The sequence below is a fragment of the Herpailurus yagouaroundi genome, unplaced genomic scaffold, assembly GCF_014898765.1.
Source record: "Herpailurus yagouaroundi ecotype Mexico unplaced genomic scaffold, PumYag 67503, whole genome shotgun sequence".
Classification (NCBI taxonomy): domain Eukaryota; kingdom Metazoa; phylum Chordata; class Mammalia; order Carnivora; family Felidae; genus Herpailurus; species Herpailurus yagouaroundi.
Genome location: NW_024420310.1, coordinates 3,104,854 through 3,124,222, shown reverse-complemented (window position 1 = coordinate 3,124,222; position 19,369 = coordinate 3,104,854). Strand labels below are relative to the sequence as shown.

General features: G+C 45.3%; 1 protein-coding gene across 1 annotated transcript in view; it reads right to left on the bottom strand.

Annotated features, from left to right (window-relative positions):
- AFF2 (ALF transcription elongation factor 2) overlaps positions 1-19,369 on the bottom strand; it is a 464,761-nt gene that overhangs the window by 302,321 nt on the left and 143,071 nt on the right. Inside the window, exons 2-3 of the mRNA XM_040467531.1 lie at positions 9,855-9,975; positions 36-896 (exon numbers count right to left, since the gene is read on the bottom strand). Coding sequence (XP_040323465.1) covers positions 36-896; positions 9,855-9,975 — 982 coding nt within the window. The remainder of the gene's footprint in view (positions 1-35; positions 897-9,854; positions 9,976-19,369) is intronic.

Sequence of the window (19,369 nt, the reverse complement as noted above, 5' to 3'; positions counted from 1 at the left end):
AGAAAGAAACAAACAAAACTTGAAAAATTACTTACTTCACTTGTTTGGAGAATCGTGAACTTGGGCAGTTTGGGCTTTGAACTGGCCGCACTGGGTTTTCCATCCAACAGTGATCCGAATGACAGATTCCCAAAGCTGTTCTCGAATTCAATGGAAGGTTTCAGTGTCGGAGGGATGTCCGGTGCCTGGTCCTGGCCATCCATGGGTCTGACATACGCGGTCGGTTTTTGCTGCCCCATGTTTGTTTTGCAGTAAAGCCCTGGTGGAAAGTTCTGAACCGAAAGGCCACTGCTGGGAGCTAACAAAGAGGAGGCAACTAGGGGAGACCCAGGAGCGTGCACTGTAAATTCAGATTCTTCTGTCGAGACGGACTGAAAGATTTCTTTGAAAGCATCCCCTCCACTGGACTTGAGGCTATTGTCTTCCTTCGCGGATGGGTTTGACCCTTCGGTGGCCCCGACCTGAGGCTGTTCAGCCGGGTAGACGAAGAAGTCTTCCAGTCGGGCTTGGGGCTGGTCTTGCGCAGGCAGCTGCATCTTGTTTGGCTGGCTACTGGCCTGGCTGGCTGGTACAAGGCTAGCGTTATGACCATCCCGTGGCCAGTCAGCTTTTGATTTCCTGTTGCCGTGTATTAGAGTGGAATTCAGTATCACGACAGAAGGCGGAGGCATTGGGGCCGAGGGGTGAGTGTTATCCTGGTGAGGTGGGAGCATTCGGTTCTTTTGCTCGGGGAGAAAGCTTGGCTCGTTTTTGTTGATGGGAGGCTGGGGCACAGAATTCTTTGGGATTCCCACTAGATGATTCTGATTAGAATGGTTAGTTAGCAAATCCTTCATCTCATCATAGTTTCCCAGCGTGTTCTGGACTCGGTTGGCAAGTGCATCACCTTTGTTTGTCTAAAATAACAAGAAGATGGGGGTGGGAGGAGAGAGAATGAATAGGTTTGTGTTTCCTAATGTTAATGTTTCAAACAGATGTCCTAAGCAGACTAGCATATAGGGTTCTTTAAAATTCTCATGCTGCCGTATAATTTCATACTTTTCATGTGCTATGTAAGAAAAAAAAAAAAAACCCAATAACACTATGGAAAGAGCCTCTCGGAATGAGCTGTGTGATTAACGTTTGTATACTCCCTGGCCTATCCTTGAACGCGCTCATTGGGAGAAAGTTTTAAATGACCTCGCTGAAGAATTTTATTAGCAAAATAACTTCTTTTAGGTCAGAGGAGCTGAACCGTTACATTCCGCGTTGTGAGGGACAACTTCAGCCTGGTGAGCCCGGGAATTGTAATGGAACATTCGACTTATGTTTGTTCTTGACACGTCAGCCCTTTGCGCCACATTACACCATGAAAAAGGCTTAGCCCATTGGATAAGGAAGTCGGTGAAATCGTGCGGTCGTGAATATATTGGTTCAGAAAAGCTCAACATCTAATTGAGCTAACATGACTAAAGCGAATCTAATTCCTTTTAATGAAAGGACTGTATAAATTACTAGTGTCTGCCTACACATTCTGGGGGCAACTGTGTGTACATATTGATGATTCATACTTGTTTGCTTTGAAACGGTGCAATTGTTCATCAACACTGACTCAAGCTCTCCTGTGTCTTTTCAATGATTCAGAAAAAAATTTATTCAAGGACTTAAACCGCTGCTTACGTAAATCAAAACAAAGTCAGATTTCCAAAGTGATGTTGGCCACTAAATCATTCTGTGGGCAATCAACATACCGGCTCTATCTTCCCCTGCAGGAAATACTAATCTTGTTAAAATGGCTGTGGTTGTTCTTAAAACAATGAAGTTCCTGCATGGGTTTCTGTAATACAGAAAGCACAGCTATCAGAACTAGAAAACGGTGGCTAGCTACGTACTTGGAAATGACTTTGACAGAAGCTCAGCTGTTCATCTCCGAGAGCGCCTTTTTATAATTCCCTTTACCTGCCCAAAGGTGTTCTCAAAACAAGCGGTTGAATTCAGAAGGGCAAAGGACTTCTTTGTGCTTAGGCTGCACTATCCTGGCCCAAGATATTGCAATGAAACACGGCTACTGGCATCCGTGGGGCCATGTGGCAGCAGGACCACCGGATGGGGAAGACAGCCACCCTACGTCACCTCTGGCTCCCAGGAGCCATAGGCGTGCCCTCCATGCATGGGAGGCAGTGACAACTTCCCCATGGATACCGCCTCCACTGCAGATAGAGGTTTAACATCTCAGGTTTCTCATTTGCCCTTAACACAGCCCCATCTCCTGGCATACACGGGGGTGTGCCTATCCAAGCCTGGGATTTCAGACTAAACCTAGGCTGTATGGCCGTGTGCTGTTCTCTGTATGTGAGGATGGAAGAGGGTGCAGATGAATGGAGGGTGAAGTGCAGGAAATGGATGAAATCACCCAGAGAAAGAAAATACAGAACGAGAAGATCAGGCTCAGGAGGCAACCCTGGGGAACATCAACCTTTAAGCGACTGAGAAAAGAAGAGGAACCGGCAAAGGTTCTGTTGGGGAGGGGGAATTTTAGAGATCCAATAGACGTCCATTTTAGTTTTCCTATCCACAAGAACATCTGATATTGCCTCACATGCAACATTGGTGCTAAAGCAGTGATGAAACAATTAACATTCCATACAATCCTCAGCCGAATAATGGCTCCGTTTTCAGAAGTACATTTGAAAGGCATATTTAATAGATAGATATGAGCAGAACTCATTTTTATTCCCTGAAAAATCCCTACGTTTGTCCATTTTAATGGGATAAATTAGTCTTCAGCTAAGGCCAGAATAAACTTTGTATATACAGTGGGGTCTCCTTTGATGACGTTGTACAAACGAACCATTTGGGTAGCAGCCAAAACCAGTCTCCGTCCTATTCAGACCCTAAGTTCAAAACAAGGAGATCTCATCATGCTGAAAGCCCAGTACAAATTTGATGCAAACTTTAAATACTTGCAAAGTTGTTCTGGTCCCTCAAACAGTTTACCTCTTGGGTCAGATTACTGCTTAACGAACACTAATACCTGGCTGTCTCCAAATGTCTGAACTGTTTATTTCCCATTTCAAACACCTTTAGTTTACGTTGTCTCATTTTAATGAATTTGGATATGCTTCCTTCCCTCAGACAAAGAGAATTCTATAAGCTGAGTGCTTTTCCTTTTTGCCTTAGCTACCAGGAAGCTCAAAGCTCAACTTACCCAACTTTCACTGAAAGGTTACTGGACTTTCATTGAAAGTTCATTGAATTTCCACTGAAACTGAGTTCTACAGAATCAGAACCTTGCCCCGTGATATCAAAAAGACCACCACAATACCTCAAAGCCCCTGAGAAGTAATTCACTCTCTCCGGGCCAACACAATCAAGTCTCAAGAAACTTGAGACTCATCTGCTTGCAAGCAAGCTAGTTTAGCAGCAAAAAAAGGGGCCACCCACACTCATCTTTTCTTCAATGGGGAGAACCTTGGTTAGGTTTTAATGTCTCTTTATTAACGTCTACTGTTATAATGATCTGGGCTTCCAATGCATGCTAAGATTTTTTTTTCCCATCTCTAGGTTTTGAAATTAGGAGACCTTCTAACCTGGCCAATGTCTAAAACTGTATCTGCGTAAATAAAATCAGAGGAAAATTAAAAGTGCTCTCAATACGTCCAGAAGGTCAACCTCCTATCATACAGGGTATGCTACAGTAATGATTTCTTTTCCTGCATAAAACTACGAGCTCTTAAAAGTCAAAGACCGCCTTTTGTTTGCCTTTATATCCTCAAGGCTTAGCACCATGTCAGATGCACATCAGGTACTCAGAAACTCGTTGCTAACACGAACAGAATCAAATTATAATTCATACCCTACCTATATCAAAATAAAGGATTTGCGACAGCTTGGAGTAAAAGGTACATCAACAGAAAAGCAAAAGCCAGGCTACCTTGGTTACCGTGATTGAACATTCAATTGAACTTTGAGTTTCCTGGTAGCTAAGGCAAAAAGGAAAAGCTCCCAGCTTATAGAATTCTCTTTGTCAGATGGAAGGAAGCAGACACATCCTAATTTATTAAATAAGACAAATGGCTTTCAGATACTAAGACGTAATAGGAATTCTTCTCATTGGTTCAGTTACAAGAACCTCTGTACAATAAAACCATTTTTTTCAGCCCCAATTTCACAGAAGATGCAAAGATGATCTTTATGTGGCTTTTTCTTACAATGACAAAAAACGAGAGTGTTGCATTAAAGTCTAACTCGGTGAAGGCATATCTCTATGTGGAGTTAGGGGGCTAGGCTAATGGCTCCAGGTGTGGGGATTTCCTGTGCACAAATGACCTAGGGGTGGAGCCGAGACAACTTGGAGGAATGAAGGGATGTCCACTCCCTTAGACTAGCTTCCTCACAGAGCAATGGTCTCAGAGAGACTCGTGAGCGGAACTGCACAGCAGACAGCTCGAGGTTGAGTTCACTGGCGACACTTTCTGAGTTGCTGATCGAAGGAAGAAGATCCACATGCTTTGCATAACAGACGTGCTGCGGCTACAGGTAGGAATTACCACGGTCATGCTTAAGACACATACTGGCAAATTCAACACAGTCACGAGGCAGGGTTAGGACAGAGGACACACAGACACACAGCCTCAAAAAGTCCACCACTGAACAATCTCCGAATAATTACCAGTACAGTCCAGGTCGCCTGAGTCGCCTCTCTGCCTCTCCACCACCAGAGCTGGGTGACTGTCAACCAGTTTTTAAATTTCTCAAGATGTAGCTATGAGAGCTACCAGACAGAAAACCCAATGGGGCCTGAAATACATTTATGCACACCCGCACGATGCACTCTCATTATATACCACAGCAACTTGTGATTCACACTCCACATGTTCTGTTTCACCCTCCGGAGTCTTAGTAATCCTATTAAGGAGCAAGGTATCCTTGGCAGTCTTGATTGGACATTATAAACATGGCAAAAATGAAATTTAGCCATTCCAATCAATTACAGCCTTCTTTCAATAGGCCGATTCTTTCCTTCCCGTGCTAGATAATTGGTTGATTCTTAAAGGTAACCTCTGCAGCTATTACTTTCTAAGTAATCACAATTTCTCCATCATCAAGGAAATGCATTTTCCAAGTATTTTCAGGCATAAATTACACGTCTGGTTTGTGGCTCATGACTAACAGCACTCCTCCATTTAAGCTTTTTCCTCTCATTACTTTAGGAAATGCAAAGTTGCCTCAGTTTGCTTCTAATGCTATCTACAAATCAGTAAGTAGAAGTTCATTGCAAGACTAATGTCCTAGGAGGCTATTTGTACCATGGCATTTCTTTTTAATAAAAGTCACAAAATAATTTAAGTTTGGGGGCTCATTTTTTCCTTTTATTTCATTGTGGCTAATGCGTGTGATTTAGTAATTCCTTTTTCTCTAATTGTAATAGTTTTACAGTTAATCTCTCTAAGCTGTAAGTTGTTATTTCTTTCTTTAATTATAATAACAATGGTCTCTTGAACTTGTACAGCACTTGCCAGATTTCAAAGCAAGGTCTCCCAGCTCGTTTGACTTGATCCTTACAACACGCACATGACTCAACAGAGCAGCTCTGATCTCAGTCTGCCTTCTACCTCCCCGACCCAAATGACCTTGGGTAAGCCACTTAATCTCTCTGTGCCTTGCTTTCCTCATTCTTGCAGAGCTGCAAAGCGCTAGAAATTGTTAGTTGTTGTTGCTTTCTCATCATTATTATTATCAGGGATTCTTTGATATCAGGTATTCTTATTCAGTTCACAGAGGAGGAAACTATAGGTCAGAGGAACGAAGTTTCTTCACCCAAGTCACACAGGAAGTAAGCTTACCAGGTCTTCTGACCTCCTACGGGAGGATAAACAGCTTCCTGTGACAGATACTGAACCACACAGAACTGGGTCTAGATTCATCACTTACATGGATATGAAGCAGCAGAGAAGTCACCTCGCCTCTCTGAGCCTCAAATTCCTTGTGGTCAACATGAGGAAAATGAGTACTCCGGCTGCCATAAGGACTAAACACACATGTATAAAGCCCTAGCACGTGCCTGGCGTTCGGTAGGCACTTGATACATGCCAGGTCCTTGTCCCGCCCAGTCTTTCCACACTAACCTGACATGGCAAAGAGCTTCACAGTCTTCAAGTGCTTTTGAACACATCCTTCTCAGCACCGCAGCACAAAGTCAGATTTGAAAGTTATAAGCGAAAAACGCAGCCATCACCAACCAAATCTAGGGGTGGTCAACATTCTTTCCATTCTGGGAACGGTACGGGTGAAGCAAAGAACGGAAAGAAACCAGCCAGGCTGATAAGAGATCACCATTTCTTCTAACTGCCAAGAAAGGGCAGTGGGTCTTAGGGACCGATACTCATTGGCTACTTTATGAACTACCAACACCATTGGACAACTGATCAGGCCGCGTTGTAGGCTTCAAGATGGCAAGAAGTTTCCTGAAAGTCCCGATCCACCGCCAGGAGTTCTGATTTTTAATTTGATAAGCATTCCTACCACAACCCTAAGGAAGGGGTTATGGTATGTCCTTGTCTCTACCAGTGGACCGTGGGCCAGCTCTAAAACTCCCATTGCCACTGGCATGTCCAGACACTCCAAGGGTGTCCATACTAGTCCAGGCTCGGGGAGTTTATGGAGATGCACACCAGTTCCAGTATCATAGTATGAGAGGAAAGGAAAGGTATACTCCCCAGTGATCTCCCAGGGAACCCTGAACATGGACACAGCACAAGATGGCAGCTGATCATCAAAGCAATGGAGGAAGAAAAAATTCCTAGGTCATCAACCAATAGCTTAATTCCTTTCCTATACAGTCTTGAGAAGAACAAAAGCTCTTCCTGATCAAGAAGCATAAAGGCAATAGGCTACTAATCACACAACGGCCTGGCTCTGGGCTAGACTAATGTTCCCATCTAGTGTCCCTACCTGATATACTCTTGTCATAGCAAGACAGATGACTTTCGAAAACTTCTGACAATGTTGATAACAGGTTTTTTAATAACTGCCTACTCAAAAATATACCGCTTACATCTAAAAGTGAACATGCATCCGTATCACAGGCCTTGTTAACAAGAGATGGCATTTACCTTAAAGATACAAGACCATTAATTCAACATGACTTAAATTATAAAGGGGGGGAGGATAAGCCAAGGGTCCCATGCCTCATAATAGTGTTGGGCATGAAGTAGATTTTGAATTTTAAGCATGACTCTTGAGGAAAGCTGACTTTTCTAACTCATCCAAAGATAAGACATAAAACTCATCTGGGTTATTCCTCTTAAGAAGGGACAAGGCATCTATCATCCTTGGACTCTCCTCCATTTTCCGGAATAAATGGAGGCCACAACATCTTGCCCTTCCCCCAGTCTTTCTTCTACTCTCCTGCTTTGCTCTCAACCTAATTTTCCTTCCCACTCTTCCTCACCATGGCTGGTCACCCTTCACACACTCTTGATTTTGCGTTTGCTCATCTCCTCTGGGAGCCTGCCCCACTCCTCACCTCTTCCTCCACTACCTTCACCCTCTCCCTCTCGACGGACATCGGGTCCTTCCCATCAATCTCTAAATGTGTTCACATTTCTCTCATTATTAAAAACAAAGCCTCTTGCATTCCACATAATTTCTTCCCTTACATTCTAACTTACCTTCCTTTCTTCCTCCCTCCATACAAAAACCCACTGCCTTTCTTTCTTTTACCACCTCCCATTTACTCCCCAACCCCAGGCAGTTTGGCTTACCTGCAGTGAGCACCACCATCAACAATTAAACGACTCTCCCTAAGGTCACTGACCCCCTCCCCCTTAACTACCAAACCAACAGCCACTTTCCAGTCCTGACCTTTCCTGGCCACTCAGACACAGATAACTAACAAATCCTTCCTCTATAAAACCCTGTATCCCCTTGACTTCTATTAAATGATTCTCTTCTCCTTCTCTTCCTACCTCTGTGATCATTCACTCCTTCTTTAGGTTCCTTTCCTGGCTTCTACTTTGCCACCTTGCTTACTGCTTCAATGTTGCTATTCCCCAAGATTCTGACTTTGTCCCTCTTACTCAGTCATCTGATAGCTCCTACCCCCCCTGCCTGCTAACACCAAACTCTCTCTCTTGACCACTCTCATTAGCTCCAGATCCCTCCATCCAATGCCTACTGGATATCTCTCCCTTCATATCCCACTGGCATGGTCAAAACAGAATTGTGTTTTTTCTCCACGAGTACCAACCCTGTTTCCTCCTCAACAGTCTGTTAGTGAGACTGCCATACTCTCAAGTCAAAATTACGGGCATCATTCATTCCTGTCCCACACTTCCCACATCCACGCAGGCAGCCAGTCTCAGCATTTCAACCCACTTGCTCTACCTTAAATCTTGCCTTCCACGAACTCCCCTTAGCTGACTACAAGGGCCTCTTTATCTGCCTCTAGTTTCCTTACCTCCAACCCACTCTCCACGCTTCCAACATCACCTTTAGAGTTCTTTGTCTGTCCTGGACGTGCCCTTACTTAAAAGCCCTCAGTGACTTCTCTTCATGTGCGGAACTGGGTCCGAACTCCTTGGCACGAGGTACAAATCTCCACGAACCTCTCCCCAGCCCATCTCTGTAGCAGTTACCACGCAGTCACGCCTTCACTCACCATGATGATGTCTACCACTGGGCAAGGAAGTCCTTGAGGGCAGGGACTAGGTCTTGTTCCTCTTTGTACCTTAGTCTAAGACGTGACTAGCACATAGTGGGCCTTCAATAAGTGTTTGCTAAACCGATCATATCCCTAAATGCGTGCATTCAAAGGCACTGTATACATTAAATAAATGGAGATAGGAAAAACGCTTTTTGAAGGATTAATACTATTATTGACAGATTGCAAAGCGGTAGGTTAGGTGACCTAACTCTCTTGGCCAGACTCACCGAACTTGGAAGCACCTGAGTCTTAGTCATGAGCTGCCTACTTATCACAAACAAGACAGCAAGACTCTGGTCTCACTGGTCACCGATCCAAACAGCTTACTCTCTACCCCAAAGTGGTATTTGTGCCTATGCTGTCCTTTCCTTTTCCAGAAGTCATTGTCTTCTAATTGGTGCCCTTCGAAAATCACAACTCTCAAAAATTTTCTCTATTGTTGTTTTAACTCTTACATCAGTTTTGTTTCATTACAGAAAATTACACTGCGACTAAATGGCAATAAACACCAACCAGCTGCCAGCAATTCCACAAGATTCTTCCCCCAAACCCCACACATAGAAAGTTCAGCAGCATGAGTGTTGTTGGAGTTACAAACTAGCTAGAATACCACCAGAAGGCCAAGCCAGCTACCCCAGCCGCTCTGGCTGAGGCGATCTCTTAATCCAGGATTGGTAACCACCGGAGAAAACGATTGGCTTTTCCCTTTCTCCTAGAGCAACGATTTTCAAAGAGCACTCAAACCACTCAACGCCTTGCTAGCAATGGACGGCATTGACCGGGAGGAGAAAGAGACATAGCCGTTGACATTCTGATGAAGTCTTCAGGGGCTGCCTTGCTGATAGCCAGAGTGGGGATAAGCGTCAAGGGGGCACTGCTTGCTGTAGGAAGTGCTGGGCGGGAGAGAACTCCTTGGAGACGGGAAGTCTCCCTAGTTCCTTTCAAATCTGACGGTACTCCCCAAAGAAGACGGAATTTGTCTCTGAAGGCTTCCTCAGAAACCTGCGATTGCTCCCAATACAGTGTACGTACATATTTCATTTGTGAAATATATTCTCCTGGAAATGATTTGGGTGCTTTAAAAATAGATTAAACGTTGATTAGTGTGTTCAAAAATGTAACAAGCAAGCATTTTCCAGAAAGATAAATTACATACATATTCAGCTACCTTGTAGGGCTCCCCAAAAAGATCAAAGCCTGAAGAAAAGAGATCGTCTTCTTGCTGGACTTCTTGATTCCTCCGCTCCCATTCCCTTTTTTTAAGGGCACTACGGTCTTGTTCATAGTGACTGATATGAAAAAAAAAAGACAAAAGGAGAAAAAGATTAATTAGTCACTTAAGTCATTCAGCACTCCCTTGTCATCAATAAGAAGAAAAACAACGCAAGGCAACGCTCCCCAAACGGATACCATATAGAGAGCAGAGAAACCTTTTCTTGACCCCCAGTGGGTTTAAGATCCCAGCCAGTTCTTTGGAATACAGAAGAAAATGGAAACTTGCTGATTAGAAATCCTACTCATGCCCACTTTAAGCACTGCAGAATCCTCTTTCCTTGTCCTTGCTTGAGTGCTACAGGCAATTGGAGACTCCCCAAAAGTCAGTCCACTGCACAGAAAGGTCCTGAATTCAGGTTGCTCTGTCGCCAATGGCTCAGGGCTCAGAATTCACAGATACTACAAAGTCCTAAGGGGAAGGGATTAACCAATATGTCACAGACAAACCGTAACGCGGATTGTTAGAGTGAAGCCGTTGTAATGAGATCACAGGAGAGTCAAAGGACTCATTCACTCACACTCCTTCTCACACTGGTCGTGTCGTTTTGGCCTTCTCATAGTTTGTGTCACAGGTGACAACCTTTTAAGGAAACTCTTCAAAAGAAAGGTGTCTGGCTTGAAGTCCAAACCACTAACAATTAAAGAAGGTGATTAAGAGCCTTGAACGACGTTAAGGCACACGTTCTAGAAACACTGTATAGCTCTGTGACTCATTGCATTTCAGGCTTTCCCATGGGAGGTTCAGTACAAAAGCTTCCAGACAATACCTAAGATGTACTCCAGGACCTTGAATTTTATAGAAGGAAATGCTTTCTGATGAAGCAAACAGTTGTCTTCTTCATCAGGCAAGAACGTACATGTTAAACTACAACGTGGGGGCACCTGGGTGGCTCAGTCGGTTAAGCGTCCGACTCTCGGTTTCAGCTCAGGTCATGATCTCGTGGTCGTGAGATCAAGCCCTGTGCCAGGCTCTGCACCGGGCATGGAGCCTGCTTAAGATTCTCTCTCCCCCTCGGCCCTTCCTCCACCACACTTGTGCACTCTCTCTCTCAAAATAAACAAACAAACGATAATCCGGAAGTCTCAAAAGTGGTGAATTCTTTTTGTCCATTGGGTTTCCCCATCCCCTAATTTTGACTGAAATCTTACTCAAAGCGAGTACATATATGCTGGGCAAATTTAAATTATATGAACGTACGTAAAATGCCTAACAGGTGCTGTACAAATGTTGCTTTCCTTCCCCATGTTAATACCGCCATGTTAAGACTTAATTAGATAATTGGCATGCAAATGAACGTAATAGCTAAAGGAATTACAAGAGATACGCTGATCTACGAGTACAGTCGACAGGTTTTGAATACATCCCAAACCTTAATGCCTATCCTTGGGAGCCGAGTCTGCTCATGAGTATCAGAACTTTTAATTTACAAAATAAGGGCACAGAGCATGAAATATCCACGGCAGCTTAACTAGATATTGATATACGTGGAGTGTGAGATGCCACTACACTTAATCATCCACCTTTCTCCACGGGAATCCTTGAACTGACACATTCAAAGTGACTCTGATAGCCTTCTCTTCCGAATCAACAACACTTCATTTCTCCGATCTAAAAAGTGGCAACGTTTAAAGGATGTTCCAACGTACATTATGCTTTCACAATACAAACAATGCCAGACACAGAGGAGCTCGCCGGGCCGGTCGCAAGAGCGCTCGGCAAATGGTATCGTACGCTGCCCGGGAAAACACAAAGACCCTCCGGAGCGCCACACAAAGCCCAGACCCCACATCTGGGCCCCGTCCGGTCAAGAACGAGGCCAAGTCCAGATACCGGAAGGAAGGCAGCCTACGTCTCGTAGTCTCAGACACCATCCGCAGGTATTACGGTCGCTGGCATCAGCTCTCATTTCCACCCACGAGTTGAGATCAGAACCCCAACCGGTTGCCACCGTGTTGGAGGGCCGCTGTGGGAATCCGCCAGACCTGGCGACGTCTTCAGACCGTGCACACGGAGCCCGAGTTCGACCTCAGCACCATCCGCGGGCCGCTCGTAACCCCAGCCTGTCATCCGTGTGTCAAAATGTAAGAAAGAGAGGGCGTCAGGCATGGAGGGGGACGAAGGAGTTAAAGCAGTACTGGGGGGGGGGGGGGGAGGAAGGCCTGTCACAAAGGAAGACACCTCATTTCCTTGCCCTTCCCCAGCACGCGACTCTACATGCAGAAACAAGAGCCCGCACCTCAGGCGTCCAAGGAACGCGAGCAAGACGCCCGTTTTCTAGCCCTCCGTTCATTCTGCGCACCCGACAGCCCAGAATGACAGGCCCACGGGTCACGTTTAATCCTCCCTTGAAGGGAACCGAAGCCCTCCGGTGCCCCGGCTTGGCGAACCACCTTCCTTCTCCTCTGAGGGAAAAGGCAGAATTCAACCCCCGAAGGAACAGAAGGGGAAGGAGAAGCAAAGGGGACGGCGCTTGGACTCGCGCGACAGCCGTCCAAGCGGCCGGCAGCCGGGGCACCTCTGGACGCTTTCGACCCGGCTCCGATTTCTTGGGAGGCTCTTGGCTCCGTTCTGCAGCAGCGCATTAGCCACCAAATTCCAGATGGAAACGGGAAGAGCAGACTGAGGGCGCACAGGGGTGTTATCTGGTGCCGGGAAACTGCCTGCTGCACTTTGTAACCCGCGTCACGGAGGACGGTTAAAGCCTCGCATCTCTGGCGAGAATGAATGTCATCTCCACAGAGCTCCCCTGCCCTTGGAAGGCAACCGAGTCTCTGCAACGCATTCCCCTTTCGCTGGGCACGGCCTTGTGCTGAAAGCTTCACCCGGCGAGGTCTGATGAGGAACGAACTACGCGGTGACGAGGCTTTCGCGGCGGGGAACGTCACCGATTTCTGACTGAAACCAGAATTAGTAACTCGAAGCACCGGCTAATTAAGACCACAGCCGTGTATTTAGCCTCTTGTTATACCTACTGCAGTTTATAATTATGAGGCCCTCTTTATCTACTCAATTAAAGTGCTTCTGATTCACGCAGGTCGTGTCGGAACGTGTGAGCCCCGCAGAGGCCCCAGGAAACTCTGTGACCGTCCCCTGATGACCGGATGTACCTTCACCTGCCCAGGCTCGCTTCCCAGAGGAAAGAAGGGCTCCACAGCCCATGAAGAAACGCTCAAGCCAGAAATCAGGATTAATCGCCATATTATTGGTCCGAACAATCCGAATTTACTCACCCTGATGAGGACGGGGAGGGTTGAGCCAAAACTCAACTCGAGGCCTCTCCCTGATAGCAAGTTATACAATGTTCTTCCAACTTTTTACTCCAGGAAATGATGAAATTGGTCACATTACAGTGGTATGAAAACCACCCAACACCCACAACTCAATTGAGTCTTAATTATCCGAAGGTTGAGAGAGAGAGAGAGAGAGAGAGAGAGAGATCTCTCCAGAGCCCCTCTCCCTTTTGGAATCCGTGCAGGGCGTGAGGGTGAGAAGCTTCTCTCTAGAATGGGGCTTTTCTGTTAGCTCCGATTTTGCCCACCCGTCTGTTGCCCTGGCCTCAATGACAGAGAGACTGCCCTCCTTAACACGGGAGGAAGCTAAGACCCTCCTGAGAAGGGCGGGGGGGTTCCTGCCAAGGCCTCACGCAGGTAAACGCAAAGGTGACTTCTCCTTCTCACTCAGATACTCTCCCATCCTGGCACTTAAACCCGATCACGTACACAGGCAACTCCCACTTTCATCACCAGAAGCCACAGGTGCACTCCGAGGACGAGAAAACCCAGAGCACATGCAGATTCGCTGAGATCGAGAAAGTTCCATCGTGCTGTCTTCATTAGCTCACGGTGGTAGCGCAGTCGGGCTGACGGCACAGGCTAGTCTTTTAGAACAAAGGCTGTCAGAACAGGAAGAGACCGTAGCAATCATGCAGTCCCGGTCTCTTCATTTTACAGATGAGGAAATTGAGCTCAGAAAGGTAATGGGCCTCGCAGCAGGTCTGTGGCGGCACCGGGAGGCAAGAACCAGGTTTTCCAGCGCCCAAACGAGTCTCTTCCAAATACCCCACGCTCTGTCTCTTCTGCTGCCCGGGCTTCCATCGAGAAGAAGTATCAGTCCCATCTGCACTCTGTGGGTCAATTTCCCTCAGGATTGTCTTTGATTAGAAATTGCCAGTAGGAAAAAAACTTTAGGAATTTAATTTGGATTCGAGTATAGAAAAACCATTCGTTTCCTTATACCAAACGTACAGACCCTAAAGGGATTGTAAAAATGAACTACATCTGTGGAGAGAAGCTGAGCGAGGGAGAGTAAAACCCAGTTGAAGTCCATTTGCTTTGTGGATTCCATGAAGTTCAAAAATCATCCTTTGCCTAATTCAGTTATTTTACAAAGCTAGTTGGGGACACATTAATAAAAAACACTGATATCTTTAAATGACCAGCTTGTTTAAAAACACTGCTAACTAATACAGGATTTACTCATTTTCTAATTCAACTGGCACTAAAATACCTTTTTTTTGGCTAATATCTTTGTAAAGGCATAAAAAAATACATATTTAATTCACCCAAGAGACAAACGTAAGCTATAACTCACTCCTTATGGGTCTCCTGAATGAATCTCTGCCTTCTATGAGATTTGTATTTATACTCACTACATGTTCCAGAGCTCCAAGTGGCACTTTTTTTTCAGTAGCTAGTCCTATTTTTAATTTGACATTGACCTAATCTTTACAAAGCTTCTGTGAGTAAGAAAGAAAGAAAGAAAGAAAGAAAGCAAGCAAGCAAGCAAGAATGAATCTTGGCTATTCAATTCCCTCAAAATCACCCCCAAGTTATATACTGTTCATATCCATGGGCACTTAAATGTAAAGTGCTAAATTCAAAACTCTGAAATAAAGCTAAAAGCAGGTCATAGTTGTTTTACACATCTAGGGGAGACACATGAGGACCTGGGATCTGGACATGTGAACATGGCCTTGAAAAGGAGTTTCCACAATCAGTAGAACCTCTAAGTCATGTTCAGACAGCAGGATTCATTGAGACCTCTGCATACAACCAGTCTCTTCAGCAAATGGACTCCCCACAGACGGTGGCTGGCTCTCATTTAAAAAAAAAAAAAAATCGAGGGCGCCTGGGTGGCTCAGTACGTTTAGCATCCAACTTCGGCTCAGGTCATGATCTCGCGGCCTGTGTGCTGACAGCTCAGAGCCTGGAATCTGCTTTGGATTCTGTGTCTCCCTCTCTGTCCTCCTCCGCTCATGCTCTCTGTCTCTCTCTCGAAGTAAATAAATAAACATTAAAACAATTTTTTAAATACATTTAAAAAATCGAGATCAGAACAAAAAGGAGACCTTTACTCTACACATCTTTAGGTCTTAGGGAAATGGGGCAGTGCTTATTCTTAGAGTTTTCTTAAATCTGTGCTTTATATTTTTAACATTTATTTAGTTTTGAGAGACAGAGAGAGAGAGAGACAGGCAGACAGAAAGGGGGGAGGGGCAGAGAGAGAGAGGGAGACAGAGGATCCAAAGCAGGCTCTGTGCTGTGTGCACAGAGCCGACGTGAGGCTCAAACTCAGGAGCCGTGAAATCATGACCTGAGCCGAAATCAAGAGTCAGCCGCCTAACTGAGCCACCCAGGCGCCTGTAATCTGTGCTTTTTTAAAACAAAGTACACACCAATACTCCCAGAAGTCCTGGCGGGAAACTGGCTCAATATTTCCTTGTAGAGGCATCTCAGGGATACCCCTGTTCCCTCCACCTCTGGGAACAAAAGCAAAAATTCAGATCATGCAGAAGCTTTGCCAAGGTCATCTTCCAGTGCGGTGAGGCAGACATTCCAAGAACCACTCTCCTAGTCTTATGTCTGTCACTTAGCTCCCCTTAACTCCCAGTCCCCACCCTCTCATTTAAAAACAAATTATTAACAGTCTTCACTGAGATATAGTTCACATATCATGCAATTCACCCACTTAAAGTGTGCAACCCAGTGGTTTTCAGCATATTCACAGAGTTCTGCAACTACTGTCATGATACAGGTTTAGACTATTTTCATAGCTCCAAAAAGAAGCCCTCTACCCTTTGGTGATCACCTCCCACCACCTCCCATCCAGCCTAGCCCTAAGCAACCACTAATCTGCTTTCTCTCTGACTTGGGTTATTCCGGATATTTCATATGCACGGAATTATGTAACATGTGGTCTTTCGTGCCTGACGTCTTTCACACAGCATGGTATTTTCAAGGTCCATCCATCCTGTAGCATGGATCAGTACTCCACTGTATATTCCTGGTCCTGTGTTACTCCATGCTCATTAAGGGGGTTCATTCCTGGGAGCTTACAATGATTTCACTGGGGTGTAAAGCTTCCTATACACAAACAAGCAATGTCAAATACAGATATCGTGAGGAAAATGCTTTTAAAAAGTGTTTGCCTCAGGGGTGCCTGAGTGGCTCAGTCGGTTCAGAGTCTAACTCTTGATTTCAGCTTAGGCTGTGATCTCATGGTTCAGGAGCTCAAGCCCCACATCGGGCTCTGTGCTGGCAGCCCGGAGCGTGCTTGGGATTCTCTTTCTCCCTCTGTCTCTGCCCCTCCCCCACTCACGCATTCTCTTTCTGAAAATAAAGACTTTTTTTTTAAAAGTGTTTGCCTTAGGCTTAGCATACAATTATTCTGACTAGCCTATGAAACTCCCCAAATGCTGCATTGCTTCTAACATATATCCAATACTCAAGCGGTAAAGACAATTGATCACATCTAGGGATGGCAAAGACCTAGTAAAAACCAAACCCGACAGCAACCAAATAAACAGGTTCTGTGGTTCCTGAAGATTCTGCGGGGTGTCCAGAAATGACGGCATCCAGATTCGGAAGATCCAAGCCGGGGCCCTACCTCTTTCACTTCGACGTCGCTTGATCATTTCTAAAGCACTTTCCATTTCTAAGCCTCAGTTTTGTTATTTGTAAGATGGGAATCACCTTTCTCTTCCCTCTTCCTGCAGGTGGTGTAAAGGTTGAACACGATGAGGGGTGAGAAAGGGTCTTGTAAACTACTAGGAGCTGCTCACATTGTCATGGGCAAGACCACTGGTACCCTGACCATACTTCACCTTCATGACACAAAACTTCACTGCACGTTAGTTCACGTGCACCTCACCAACGTCTGGCAAATTAGCAGGGCAGGGAATATTGTTTCCTTTTAAGGATGGGAACCAGAGGCTCGGAAAATTGCTCCAGACTATGAGACAGGGCACCACTCATCTGATTCCTAACCCAGGGCTCTTTCAAAAAGTCTGAGATACTGCTACAGGGCCCACGAAGCCCATCAGATATCCCCTGGGAATTTTTCTCCATGGACTCAAAACTGACCTTTGTGATAGAGGCACCAAATGCCCAGACTCAATTCACAAACTAATACTGACATGAGGCTTAAAATTCTACCTGTTCAATTAAAGTATTTCTTTTTCTTTTTTTAAGATTTTCTTTTTTTAAAGTTTATTTTATTTATTTTGAGAGAGGGAGAGACAGAGAGAGAGCATGAGTGGGTAAGGGGCAGAGAAAGAGGGGGGAGAGAGAGAGAGAGAGAGAGAGAGAGAGAGAGAGAGAGAGAGAGACAGAAAAAGAGAGAGAGACCACGCTGTCAGTGCAGAGCCCGACGTGGAACTTGAACCCACAAACCTTGAGATCATGACCTGAGCATAAATGGGACGCTTAACCAAGTGAGCCACTGAGGTGCCCCTAATTTGAAATATTTCTAAATATTCTCAATCTTCTGTCATCTGGCTCTCACCGTTGGCTGTGCATGGGAATCACCCAGGGAAGACTTTATAAATCCTCATGCCCAGGTCACGTGCCAAGACCAAGTGCATCAGAATCGCCCAGAGTGGGTCTCAGGCATCCAATATGAAACAACTTCTGGTGTTCATATATCGGATCATTCATATATAATCTCCTCTATTGGACCCACTTGGGCATGCTTAAATCTGATGGGCCTAACATGAAGGTAAATCAAGAACCAGGCTGTGTAGGGAACAGATGTATTCTATTATGCAGAAATCTACATTGCTAATCTATGTCAGCAGACATGCCTTGAAGGCAAAAAGCCATTATTACAAGCATAGACTTGTCAGGCAGAACAACAGTAACACCAACAGCTACTCTCCGTTGATGCCTTGCTCCGTGCCAGGCACCAAGATAGGCATTTTGTGACCATGATCTTCCTTAATCCTCACAAAAACTCCGATGAGGTACCTACCATCCTCACTTTGCAGATGAGGAAACTGAGCTGCACGAAACCCAGGGAGGTTAACAGGCCCAGCATCACACAATTCGTACGTGGTGCCAGCAGAATCGCTGTGGAGGCTGCTAGAATCCCGAGGCCGCCCCCTTAGCCTAAAAGAAGACCCTAGTAGGTCGAATGTGGATGTTGATGATCAACAATATTCTAAGAGTGCACTAAAATTCCATTTTTGGAGGATTCCATTTTAATGGAAATGCCACTTTTATACAGCATGACCATGAGTCCGGCAGCCGGAAGGTTCCCATCCGCCTGCAGCAGCATTCAGCTTATCAATAACTTTCTAGAAGCCTGTCGAAATGTACTTTAAAGGCAGTCTTTGCAGTGAAATTAAATTCTTTTGTCCTCACCCACTATAACCGTTGGTGAAGAGACACGGTCCCATATCCATGACTGAAGGAGAGAGAGGGATCTGTCTCCGCACCAAGTGTTAGTTTCCTCCTCTCCTCGACAGCTCACAATGCGTTAGCTCTCCGTTGACAACAGTGTGCCTGTATCTCCTTCAACTTCATGTCAAGCACCCCTCCTCTTCCATACTCAGGCACCCCGCTACAAGAAGACCGTGCTGCACAATACATACATAAACATCCCCAAGTTTCTTTTCTGCTTTCATAACATTTTCCGCGGCTAAGCGTCCCTTTTCCATTTTTATTGCAAATCACTTAAAGAGAACTCTACTTCCGATCCATTCGTCAAAAATGAGAATTCACTATCACTTCTTCTGGCTCATTGACCCCTTGGTAGCACAATCCAGCGTCTTACAAGCACTGCGCATTCAATGTGGCCAAACCAAGAGAGCGGCGAACAACTGCATGACTCAGAACCTTTCAAAAGGACTTCCCGAAGACGAGTAAGGGCCTGGAGTGGATACAATCGCCACGAATAGCCGCAGTGAGAGAGTGAATACAGTAAATGTATGTACTTATAGCTTTAGGACTCTTGAATTGGTTCAAACATTAAAACTATAAACAAATCAAAATGTTACACAGCATTCTCACTCCCACTCTTGCAAGTACCTATCCTGTTCACCACTGCCAATCAAACGTAACCATTTTTATTATTTTCTTGTTTATTCGTCCACTGTTTCTTTGTGTACTCTTTAGTGTCGACTTGAAATG